An 11,567-nucleotide genomic window follows, 5' to 3' on the forward strand; every position below is an offset into this window, starting at 1 on the left:
CTCGCAGGCTCCTATTGTCAGCGTACTGGGGGGTGGGGTGGGGGGGATCAGTGGGACCCCGGCATTCGGGCAAGGATCACAGTGTTTGGGGGGGGGAGGGACGGGGCGGGGGGTTTGAGATCGACACCTCGGAGGGACCCAGGCGTCCGGGGGAATTTCCCGGCTCTCAGCGGCGGCTTCTCACGGCCCCATGCGGCTCCCCTCCCCCAGTCTGGCGGCGCCCTCCTCCGAGCCTTCCCTTGGGGGGTGGGGGGCCGATCCGCTGCCCCGCTTCGGGGGCCGGGGTGGGGGAAGCGCTGGCAGGAGGCAGCGGGGCCCCAGGGAGAAATCGCTGCTGGCCCAGCCGCTGAGCCGCCCGCAGAGCCGTAATCCCCGCCTGGCTCATCCCCCCAAAGCCTGGGAGAGGAGCGAGATGCGGCGGGGGGGGGGGGGGGGTGGAGGAGGGGCAGGGGGGGAAGCTGTGGGGGGTGTCTTTGTGTATAAACAGAAGGGGACGAGGACACAATGCGAGGGGAGGGGCTTTGGTAGCAGAGTTGGAGGGGTTGGAGTGTGTGTGTTGGGGGGGAGGGTCGGATCTGGACAGATGGGGGAAGGGGGAGGTTATGGGGTTGGGGGCGGGCTCTCAGGAGAGGGGGGCATTGAGGGAGTCTGGGGGAAGGGGTGGGGTCAATGAGGAGGGGGCTTTCAGGGAGGGGAGGGTGTGTGGAGCGGGGGGAACGGGGTGGGTCTGGGATGGGGAAGGGTGTGTGCGATGGAGGGGTCAGGGATGGGGAGGGTCTGTGAGGTGGGGGGATCAGGGGGTGGGGCTGGGGGAGGGTGTGTGGGGTGGAGGATCGGGGGTGGGGCTGGGATGGGAGAGGGTGTGTGAGGTGGGGGGATCAGGGGGTGGGTCTGGGGTGGGGAAGATGTATGGGTTGGGGGGATCAGGGGGTGGGGCTGGGATGGGGAGGTTGTGTGGGTTGGGGGGATCAGGGGGTGGGGCTGGGATGACGGGGTTCTTTGTGAGGAGCTCCCAGGCTCTCTAGAGGCACAGGGGCAGTTTTTGATCTGGGGATGTCCCCCTATTTGCATGGGGCTATGGGGGGGGGGGAGAGACAATGATTTGAGGATTTTGGCTTGATCCCCACAACCTCTGAGCACCCAGGGGATTTCAAGCAATTTCTCTGTGGATCTAGGGGTACAGATTAGAATAATAGAATCATAGAATATCAGGGTTGGAAGGGACCTCAGGAGGTCATCTAGTCCAACCCCCTGCTCAAAGCAGGACCAATCCCCCATAGTTGCCCCAGATCCCTAAATGGACCCCTCAAGGATTGAACTCACAACCCTGGATTTAACAGGCCAATGCTCAAACCACTGAGCTATCCCTCCCCACCAGATGGGGGCTTTTGGGGGGCAGAATTTGGGTTGTCAGGGCTTGGGGGTGCAGGATTGCAGAAGATTGGGGGTGCATCCTTGTTCAGGTCAAGATGCTGGCTCCAGTCTGGGCTCCCCCCGACACTCCCAGCCCTGACCCACCCAGCACCACTTAATCCCTCTCCAATCCCCCTCCAGAACTAGGCTCTCCCAACCTGAGTTCCCAGGGGGTTATTATTGTAGGGTCTCCTCCCCTCTGGGGCTGGGTGGGCCAGTTTGTTATTGCAGGGCAGCTGGCGAGCACTAGGACAACACACAGCAGTGTGGGATTGTGGGGCCCCTTGCATTCACAAGGGCGGTGCAGGAAGGTTGGTTATTGTAGGGTTTCCTGTGGGTGTTTGCCGATTTGTTGTTGTAGGGTAACTGACAAACACTGGTGCTGCTGTGCTGACCAGTTTGTTATTGTAGGGTCTCTCAGGCATACTGAGGGTTGCTCATTATTCTAGGCTCACCCAGTAGCCCTGGGAAGGACACTAGTTTGTTTTGGTAGGGTCTCTCATCACCTGGACAGGTTTCAGAGTAGCAGCCGTGTTAGTCTGTATCCCCAAAAAGAAAAGGAGGACTTGTGGCACCTTAGAGACTAACAAATTTATTTGAGCATAAGCTTTCGTGAGCTACAGCTCACTTCATCGGTTGCATCCGATGAAGTGAGCTGTAGCTCACGAAAGCTTATGCTCAAATAAATTTGTTAGTCTTTAAGGTGCCACAAGTCCTCCTGTTCTTTCAACACCTGGAGAGATTTTTAATACACCACCACCCCCTGGTGGTCTGTTCGAGAGACTGCACCTTCTGGTTCCCTTCCCTGGGTTCCTACAGAGACAGCCCCAAGGTCTCGTCGGCTTAACTGGGACAAGAGGCAGGAGCCAACCTCTCTAGGTGAGGCGAAGGGTGCCTCTTTCAAGAGAACCCACCAAAAGCAAGTCAGTTCTGTAAACCTAGCTGCAGGGTAAAATAAATAACCCCAAGCCCTTCCGCTGGGATGCAGCCACCTCTGGGGAGGGGCAGCTGGGGAACAGCCTCGCAGCGACATTGCATGGGGCTCACTCCCCCAGCGCTGAGATGCAGCCACCTCTGGGGAGGGGCAGCTGGGGAACAGCACCCAGCGGAGCTGTACAACACTTTAGGAGGTGACTTCTGTGGCCAGTTAAAGTTGCAAAGCGTGGCGGGGTTTAGGCCTAGGGACTATAACAACATGCGTGGGAATTAGGCCAGGACAACGGGGTTACCACCCCACCTCTTGTGAAAAGGATCAAGGGACGTTTACCAACTTCCTCCAGCACAGCACCCCCTAGTGCTGCACTAGGGCATTGGTATCAGTGCTGAGTGCCAGGGGACAGTGCCCCTTTTCAAGACAGCCCCTCCCCTCCCCTCCCCCCCGGCTCCTTGCAGCACCTTGTTCCGGTGCTAACCCCGCCTGACCCTTCAGATTAGACAAGAGCCTTAGCTGAGGCTGCCCCCCCCGCCCCCAGCTGTCTGCTCCGTCTAATCCAGCAGGAATGCATGACGCACACATGCCGGTAGATCTATGTCATAGCCGCAGTCCCCTGCATCGGCCCTTGGAACACGGGCTGGATTCTCCCCAGCCAGCCCAGCATTCAGCCCCCTGCCTGCCTCGCTAAGAGCAACCTTGGGGTCAAACCCCACCTTGCTCCTGGGGGAGAATGGAAGCATTGCCATAGAGCAGTGGATTTCAACTTTTTTTTTCATTTGCGATCCCCCTAAAAAATGTCAAATGGCAGTGTGGACCCCCCCTGGAAATCTTAAACATAGTCTGCAGAACCCCAGGGGTCCGTTGAAAACCACTGATATATAGCAACACTGCTTCTCTAATTCAGAGATGCAATACAATGGCCAGTGTGCCTGTACCAACACTGCCCCCTAGTGGAGAGAGTGTGAAATGCTATGGCTGGTGTGCCTGTACCAACACTGCCCCCTAGTGGAGAGAGAGTGAAATGCTATGGCTAGTGTGCCTGTACCAACACTGCCCCCTAGTGGAGAGAGTGTGAAATGCTATGGCTGGTGTGCCTGTACCAACACTGCCCCCTAGTGGAGAGAGAGTGAAATGCTATGGCTAGCGTGCATGTACCAACACGGCTCCCTGCTGGAGAGATGTGGTATAATGCAATGACGAGGGTGCACCTAGCACACTGCCCCTGCTGGGGAAATGTAATGCAATGCCATGGCAAGGGTGCATGTACCAACATCACTCCCTAGCAGGGAGCATCATAACTGCTTGCTTGTCTGTCATAGGCTCTTGTCCATTTGCAGAGCAGCGATTATTTTCCCTTAGCTGCAGGATGGTGTTTCTGGAGTGGGCGGAGCAGTTCTCTTCCCAGCACTGCCAAGCTCCCAACAGCCAAGACGAGAAGCATGCGTAGGGCACCCTAGACTTGTTACAGCACCATCTGTTTCACAGCTAGGGACACAGTGGCAAAGACAAGTGACTCGCCGTGTCAAGTGGAGAGTGGCTGAACTGGGGATGGAACCCGGGAGTCCCGGCTCCCAGCCCACCCCTTGCTCTAACCACTAGATCCCATTCCCCTCCCAGAGCTGGGGGTAGAACCCGGGAGGCAGACAAGTGTGTAAAAGAAGCAACAACTTGTATTTTAAAAAAAATTGTTTTCTCAGATCACACAAAAATCAAAGATACAAAAATACTTTATCAGCTTCGGGTTAAGACCAACACATTAAAAAAACCCAGCGCTTAAAAATAAAGGTTCCTGGTTAAGGCATTGGTGTAAGGCTGGGGTCCCCTCCCAGAGCCAGGAATAGAACCCAGGAGTCCTGACTCCCAGTTTCATGCCCAGCCCAGAGCGGTCACAGCCTCCTGCATCAGAACAGGGAAACCATAAAACACAAGACTTGGAGACCAAGTGTCTCAGGACTGATCCAAAGCCCAGCCAGATCTTCCCATTGACTCCCATGGGCTTTAGATCCAGCTCTAAGTCCAGTTCAAATCTCCCCCTGCTGAGACACAAAGACTGGGGTTCTGGGGACAGAAGAAGCCGCTCCCTCAGCCCCCATCCCTAATGTGCCTCAATTCAGACCTCTGATAACTACTGAGGCTGCCAACAAGGGGGCGCAGAGGTGCCTAAAGTGAATGGTTGGGGCCAGGATCCCCATCAGTTTGATTCATAGGGCGCAGGTAGGTGGGAATGGCTTTTGTTACTAGCGAATGGAACCGGAACCGGCGCCCCAAGAGGAGAAAGGCCCGGTATCCCATGCCTCAATCCCCTGAGCCAGCCAGTTTCCCTGCCCTGGGACTGGCGCACCCTAGAGGGGAAAGGCCCCATGTCCCATTTACCGCACCCCTGAACTGGCCGCTCCCTGATAAAGCATCTGTCCCAGTGTGTTACTAAATTAAGCACAGATTTACCATCATTTTGTTTTAAAAAAAAACCAAAACATTTTCAGAGAATCTTTTTGCAGCCACAACTGCGGATTGAAACAAAACACACTGGGTAAAGCAGCCGGGTAAAAGCCAGGGGTCCTGACTCCAAGCCCCAACCCAGCCCTCTGACCATGAGACTCCCCTTCCCTCTCAGAGCTAGGGATAGAACCCAGGAGTCCTGACTCCCAGCCTCCCCTGTTCTAACCCACTAGATCACATGCCCCTCCCAGAGCTGGGGCTCGAACCCAGGAGTCCTGACTCTCAGCTCCCACCCTGCTGTAACCACTAGACCCCACTCCCATCCCAGAACTGGGAATAGAACTTAAAACCCTATGAGAGGAGACTGGGATCTAATGGTTAGAGCAGGGAGCCAGGACTCCTGGGCTCTATCCCCTGTCTCTGGGAGGGAGTGGAGCCTCGTGGTTAGAGCAGGGACTGGGTTGGTTTGCAAGCTGCTGCGGATGCTAGGCACTCAGAAGTGATAATCCTACAGTAACTAGTGCAGGGTTTTTGACCTAAGGGCATCAGTGCATGGCAGAGACCCAGGCCCTGGCCCCTCAGCTCTCCTTGCCAGCCGCAGGGCCATTGCGGGCCAGCAGGTCCCCATAGGCCGCCTCCTCGCGGGAGAAGACCAGGAATTTCTTGTCGAGCTGGGCACGCAGGTAGAGGTAGTCCTGCTGATCCAGGCTGTGCCCGCAGCTCAGGTAGGTAGTGAAGAGGCCAGCCAGCAGGAGGCGATCCAGAGACAGGCAGGGCACGGCCCACAGCACCAGCAAGAACTCCAGGTAGACAGGGTGGCGAAGGTGGGAATAGAGCCGCACGGCCCGCACGGACTTCAGCGCCAACGGGTCCCCCATGCCCAGGCAGTGGTAATAAACCTGGGGGGCAGGAGGAGAGGTTAAGGGCAGAGTTGATACACCCCCCAGATCTGAGGCTGGATTGGAGCCGGCGTCCCCTAGAGGGAAAAGGTCCCGTGTCCCATTCCCCATCCCCCTGAGCCAGCCAGTCCCCCAGCCTGGGGCTGGATCAGAGCCGGCATCCCCTAGAGGGGAAAGGCCCCTGTCCCATTCCCCATCCCCCGAGCCAGGCAATCCCCCCGCCCGGGTTGCAAGGAGACTGAGGTACCTGTTTGACTCCCATGAGCTCAGCATAGTCGAAGATGAGGGTGACACTGAAGATAACCAACCAGGCGATGAAGTGCAGGATGAAGCAGATGAGCGGGACCCAGGTGTCCCAGGGCTCCGTGCAGGCATTCCAGAGCAGGGGACCATGCCGGATGGGTTGCCAGTACCGCATTAGCAGCTGTGGGGGTGTCCCATTAGAAATAGTTCTGACAATGCCCCCCCTCCCGCCCCCAGCCCCGACCTGCAGCCCCCTGCTATCCCAGCCCTGGGCTACCCCCAGCCCCCTGCTATCTCAGCCGTGGGCTCCCCCACAGCTGTGCCGGTGCCCCTCACTCCCGACCCGCAGCCCCCGGTGGTACCTGGAGGGCCAGGGCGGTGCAGAAGACGTAGAAGGATCTCTGCAGCACCCCGAAGCAGTTGGTGGTCCAGCGCTTGACCAGCGCGGTGGCCATGAGGCTATGCTGCAGCACGAAGAGTGCCACCAGGCCCAGGTCCATGGCCAGGGGCCACAGCACCCCGGGGTCCCGCAGGGCAGCCCCCCACTCCACACTGGGGGTGACCTCTGCAAAGGGGAAGATGGGGATTAATGGGGGGCAGAACATACTGAGCGAGGAGTCACCCATTTGGCTCCCGCATAGGGCACTGCTCCCTCTCCCACACCCAGTTCCCTCTTTGCTCCCCAGCTCCCAACCTTGGACTGATCCCCAGCAGGGCCCATGTCCCACCCTGACCGCCCTCCCCTCACAGCTCCCCCCAATCCCGTCTTGTCACCATTCTCCCCTTACCCACCCCAAACTCACTCCCTCTCCCACTGGGCCCCTCCCAACCCCCTGATTGGGATGGATTTCCCCCACGATCCACCCCACTTTGAGGGGCTTCCCTCTGGGTGTCCTCTGTTTATCGCTCCCACCCCGGGTCTCCCCTCCTAACCCTCTCCCGCCCTGGGTCGTCTCTAGGGATCCGCCTCCCCCCAGTCTCTCCTACCGACCCCCCAGTCTCCCTCTAGGTCTCTCCTACCAACCCCTTCTGCCCCAGGGCCTCCTCTAGGGCTCCCCCTCCCTTCTGAACCCCCTCCCGCCCTGGGTCTTCTCTAGGGCTCCCCCTCCCTTTCCAACCCCCTCCCGCCCTGGGTCTTCTCTAGCGATCCGCCTCCCCCCAGTCTCTCCTACCAACCCCCTCTGCCCCAGGGCCTCCTCTAGGGCTCCCCCTCCCTTCCCAACCCCCTCCGGTCTCCCCCTAGGTTTCTCTTACCAACCCCCTCCACCCCAAGGCCTCCTCTAGGGCTCCCCCTCCCTTCCCAACCTCCTCCCGCCCTGGGTCTCCTCTGGGTTCCCCCTCCCCTGCCAACCTCCGGGGTCCCCGCTAGGTCTGGTCTCCCCCCACCCAACCCCCTACCCCCAAGTTTCTCCCTAGGTCTCTCCTCTCAACCCCCCCCGCCATCTCTCCCCCCAGCTCCATCCCCCGGCACCTCCCTCCTCCTCCTCCCTTCCGCCCCGGGTCCCGCCCCAGCCCCAGCCCCGGCCCCGGCCCCGGCCCCACGCACCCGGCCGCCCCCCGCCGGGCAGCACGGCGCGCAGCGAGGCGAAGCGGATCAGCTCCACGCCGGTGCCGAAGGTGAAGAGGAAGCTGCCCAGGGCCGGGACCAGCAGCAGCAGCGAGGCCGCCATGGCAAGCAGGGAGCCGGGGCGGGGCCTCCGCTTCTCCCGCCGCCCGGAGAGTCCCGCCCCGGCCCGGGGAGGGGCTTCCCCCGGGAACCTCCCCAGTGACCCGCCAGGCCGCGGAGGGGCTTCCCCGGGATTCCCCTCCCCAGTGACCCGCCCCGGCCGGGGGAGGGGTTTCCCCAGGGATCCCCTCGCCAATGACCCGCCCCGGCCGGGGGAGGGGTTTCCCCAGGGATCCCCTCGCCAATGACCCGCCCCGGCCGGGGGAGGGGTTTCCCCAGGGATCCCCTCCCCAGTGACCCGCCCCGGCCGGGGGAGGAGTTTCCCCTTGGATCCCCTCCCCAGTGACCCGCCCCGGCCGGGGGAGGAGTTTCCCCTTGGATCCCCTCCCCAATGACCCGCCCCGGCCGGGGGAGGGGTTTCCCCTGGGATCCCCTCCCCAGTGATCCACCCCCACCCGGGGAGGAGTTTCCCCAAGGATCCCCTCCCCAGTGACCCTCCTCTAGGGGGAAGGGGCTTCCTGGGATTTCCCCCATCCCACCTCCAGTGAGTCAGTGACCTGCCCTCAGGGAAGGGCTTCCCCCGGGAATCCCTGTTCCCTAGGCTCCCCAAGGCCCAAAGGGAATCTCCCTCCTCTCAGGAATTCGCCTCTTTCTGAGCTCCCCCACCTCCAGTAGGCAGGTTTCCCTTTTGATCCCTCCAAAAAAGCCCCTCCCCCATGACATTCTCCATCCTTCCCTCTCCTTTAGGGGGAGCCAGGCGGGTCTCCCCCCAGGCCTCACCCACTGCCCCTCTCTGGGATTCTTCTGGGGCCTCCCTCTTCCCAGAGATCTCCTTGCACTGGGGACCCCCTCCAGAGATTCCCCATCAACCCCCCCACCTGCTCATCCCCCCAGACTGTTACCCCCAAGTCCCCCACTACTTGGGACTCCCTTAAAGATTCCCCACCCTCTCCTGACCCATGGGGATATATCAGGGATACCCCAGATCAATGCACCTCCAGATCAACCCACACAGCCCTGTCCAAGGAAGGGCTGCCTTCCCATCCATCTCCATATCGTCCCAGCCCCGCTGCATCCCTGGGCTCCCCCTCATCACCCCCAGGCCCTGCTGCATCCCCACCCCATGGCCCCAAGCTCCCTTCCACCCCTCACATGCCAGGCCAAGTCTCAAGAATCCCCACTTTGAAGCTATTTAAACCTTCCCATTGCAGTTTGATTCAGGCTAATGGCACCGTGATTTTAACCAGGTCTTAAGCTAACAGGCTCACCTCTTCTCCAGGGAGGCGCTGCTCTCTTGAATCACAGCTCTTCTGCCTAGGGAGATCCGAGAGCACAGATGTCTAGCCCATTTTTATTAAACTCTCTGTCTCTCTCCCAGAGGTCAGAGCTGGCAAAATTAGCCAGAGCTCCCTCTGCTGCCCCTAAAGTCTTTGACTCCAGGGTAGTTACGTTAACCTAGGCAGACTGAGGATTGAATGTGAGAGCCTCATACTCTGCCTTTTTCATGTGATCAAGGGGACCACATGAGTAATGCTTTCCGGGACCCTCTCTTGGGCTGGGGTCCTGGGATGAGGTGTTCACGCCACATTAGCCCTGAAGGGGTTAAGGTGGCTCAGACAGGGCCTATTAACCATATAGGCCACATTCGGGGAGGGGGGAGAGGGGAGAGCCAGGGCCTGGTACAAGCTTACAGATGGTGAAGCAGTCTGAGCTTGTATAAAGCCAGGAAGTTTGCAACAGAAGGGGGCAGCAGGGACAGTCTACAATCACTCTCCAGGTACGGAGAGGAAGATAGGAGGAAAAGTCCTTGGCTTCTAGCCTGTGGGAAGGGTTCACCCAGAGGCATTGCCAGCAAGAAAGTCTGTGGAAGGAAGGCAGGGTAGAACGAAGCCCAGGGAAAGAGCAGTATGGGGATGCCAGACTAGGCGAAAGCTACTCCCCAGATCTAGCCGCAGGGAGGTCCCCCAGTGGCGAGGGTACCCCATTACAGGCCTGATAATTAGGGTTTACTGGGGAGGTGTGGACTGTTCTCCCCCACTCTGTTCCTTATTTCCAGGCACAAACCGGGGACCCAGTCCTACTCCAGGTTTTTGCCCTTCTCTTTCTGGCTTGCACTCCCTGTATAGAGTCGCTTGCACGTACAAGTCAGTAATCTACAGCTATTTCAGGAGCCTTCTCCCCCGCAGCGGCTCACACTTCTTCGATGCAGACATCAAAGGATTCGAGGAGGTATAGTCCCCAGTGTAATGTGAAACCTCTTTAACAGGGAATTTAAAAACATCCTATCACAGTTTCACTTACAGCCATGTCATTACAGCCCTGTAACGCTTTAGTCACCAGCTGGGAGAGCAAAACAGCCAGGCTCCATCCCTCAGGGATGTTCTGTACGCTGCAGATCCTTTCAAAAGTGGTCAAATTGGTGTCAGCGCCATCACTTGCTCTGTAACTAGGTCACGGTTTGTCCCCACCATGTGGTCCTAACCATGAGAGGAGTGAAGTTCTGGAACAGCCTTCCAAGAGCAGCAGTGGAGGCAAAAGACCTATCTGGCTCCAAGACTAAGCTTGATAAGTTTATGGAGGGGATGGTATGATGGGATAGCCTAATTTTGGCAATGAATTGATCTTTGACTATTAGCGGTAAATAGGCCCAATGGCCTGTGATGGGATGTTAGATGGGGATGGGATCTGAGTTTCTACAGAGAATTCTTTCCTGGGTGTCTGGCTGGTGAGTCTTGCCCACGTGCTCAGGGCTCAGCTGATCACCATATTTGGGGTCGGGAAGGAAATTTCCTCCAGGGCAGATTGGCAGAGGCCCTGGGGGTTTTTTGCCTTCCTCTGCAGCGTGGGGCACGGGTCGCTTGCTGGAGGATTCTCTGCACCTTGAAGTCTTTAAACCACGAGTTGAGGACTTCAATAGCTCAGACATAGGTTAGGGGTTTGTTACAGGAGTGGGTGGGTGAGATTCTGTGGCCTGCGTTGTGCAGGAGGTCAGACTAGACGATCATAATGGTCCCTTCTGACCTTAAAGTCTATGAGTCCTGGCATAGGCGGAGTACTTGGCTCTCCGACGCGTTGCTTTTCCTGCCACCTGTTTCTGCTTCTCAGCTTCCAACTTTTGCGTCCCAGCCTCCAGGGCTCTCTGGTGCGTGGCTTCTAGGGCTGCCCACTTCCCGCCCTCTGGCTCGATTTCCTTTTCCTTCTCTGCTATCTCCAGCCTTTTGGACCAGCCCGCCTGTACCTTATCGTGCTTCACGACCAAAAAGTCTCAGTTCCTCAGTCATGGGTGGTGGGTATAATAGGCCAGGGGAGGCTAAGCCTCCCCTGGTGCAGCCACCACCTCCCATTGCTGGACGCCTGGGCCGTGGTGGCCCTGCTCATAGGTGCTGACACTGGGGGTGTTCCGGGGCTGGAGCACCCACGGAAAAAAATAGTTATCTCCTCCCCCCTCTCCCCAGTGCCTCCCGCCCGCTGGCGGCCCTGCCAATCAGCTCCTCCCCCTCCCCCCCACCGCCTCCCGCCCGCCACTGATCAGCTGTTCAGCGGCGGGCAGGAGGCGCTGAGGGGGAGGACCGGGGGAAGGAAGAGGCAGAGTGAAGGTGGGGTGCACTTGGGGGAGGGGCAGAGCGGGGATGGAGGAAGGGTGGGCCCTTGGAGGAAGGGCTGGAGTGGGGGTGAGGCCTGGGGCAGAGCGGGGGTGGAGCACCCCTGGGGAAATCAGAAAGTCGGTGCCAGTGGCCCCACCTGCCTTCTGCCTCTTCCCCTCCCTGCTCCGCCCCTTCCCCGAGGTCCCCTCGCCCACCGCTGCCTGGTGAGTCCCTCCCTCCTCTCCTCTCCTCCACTCCACCCCCCCTCGCTGAAGGTCCCCATCATGGACCGTGTCCCTCCACCCCTCTCCCCCAAGAGACTCCCCTGCTGGGCCTGGGAGCAGGGCCACAGTTGGCGGGGGGGGCACGGACAGGGGTAAGGGGGCAGA

At 59.3% G+C, this 11,567-nt stretch overlaps 1 protein-coding gene across 1 annotated transcript; it reads right to left on the minus strand.

Annotated features, from left to right (window-relative positions):
- Window positions 1–4,036: 4,036 nt before the first annotated feature.
- NRM (nurim) lies at window positions 4,037–7,621 on the minus strand. The gene is made up of 4 exons (XM_074971403.1): window positions 7,475–7,621; window positions 6,291–6,493; window positions 5,933–6,109; window positions 4,037–5,685 (listed from the first exon to the last, which is right to left on the minus strand). The coding sequence occupies exons 1-4, from the start codon at window positions 7,596–7,598 to the stop codon at window positions 5,365–5,367; spliced, it is 825 nt and encodes a 274-aa protein (XP_074827504.1). The 5' UTR covers window positions 7,599–7,621; the 3' UTR covers window positions 4,037–5,364.
- Between the last annotated feature and the right edge of the window lie 3,946 nt (window positions 7,622–11,567).

This window comes from Natator depressus, chromosome 14, assembly GCF_965152275.1.
Source record: "Natator depressus isolate rNatDep1 chromosome 14, rNatDep2.hap1, whole genome shotgun sequence".
Taxonomy (NCBI): domain Eukaryota; kingdom Metazoa; phylum Chordata; order Testudines; family Cheloniidae; genus Natator; species Natator depressus.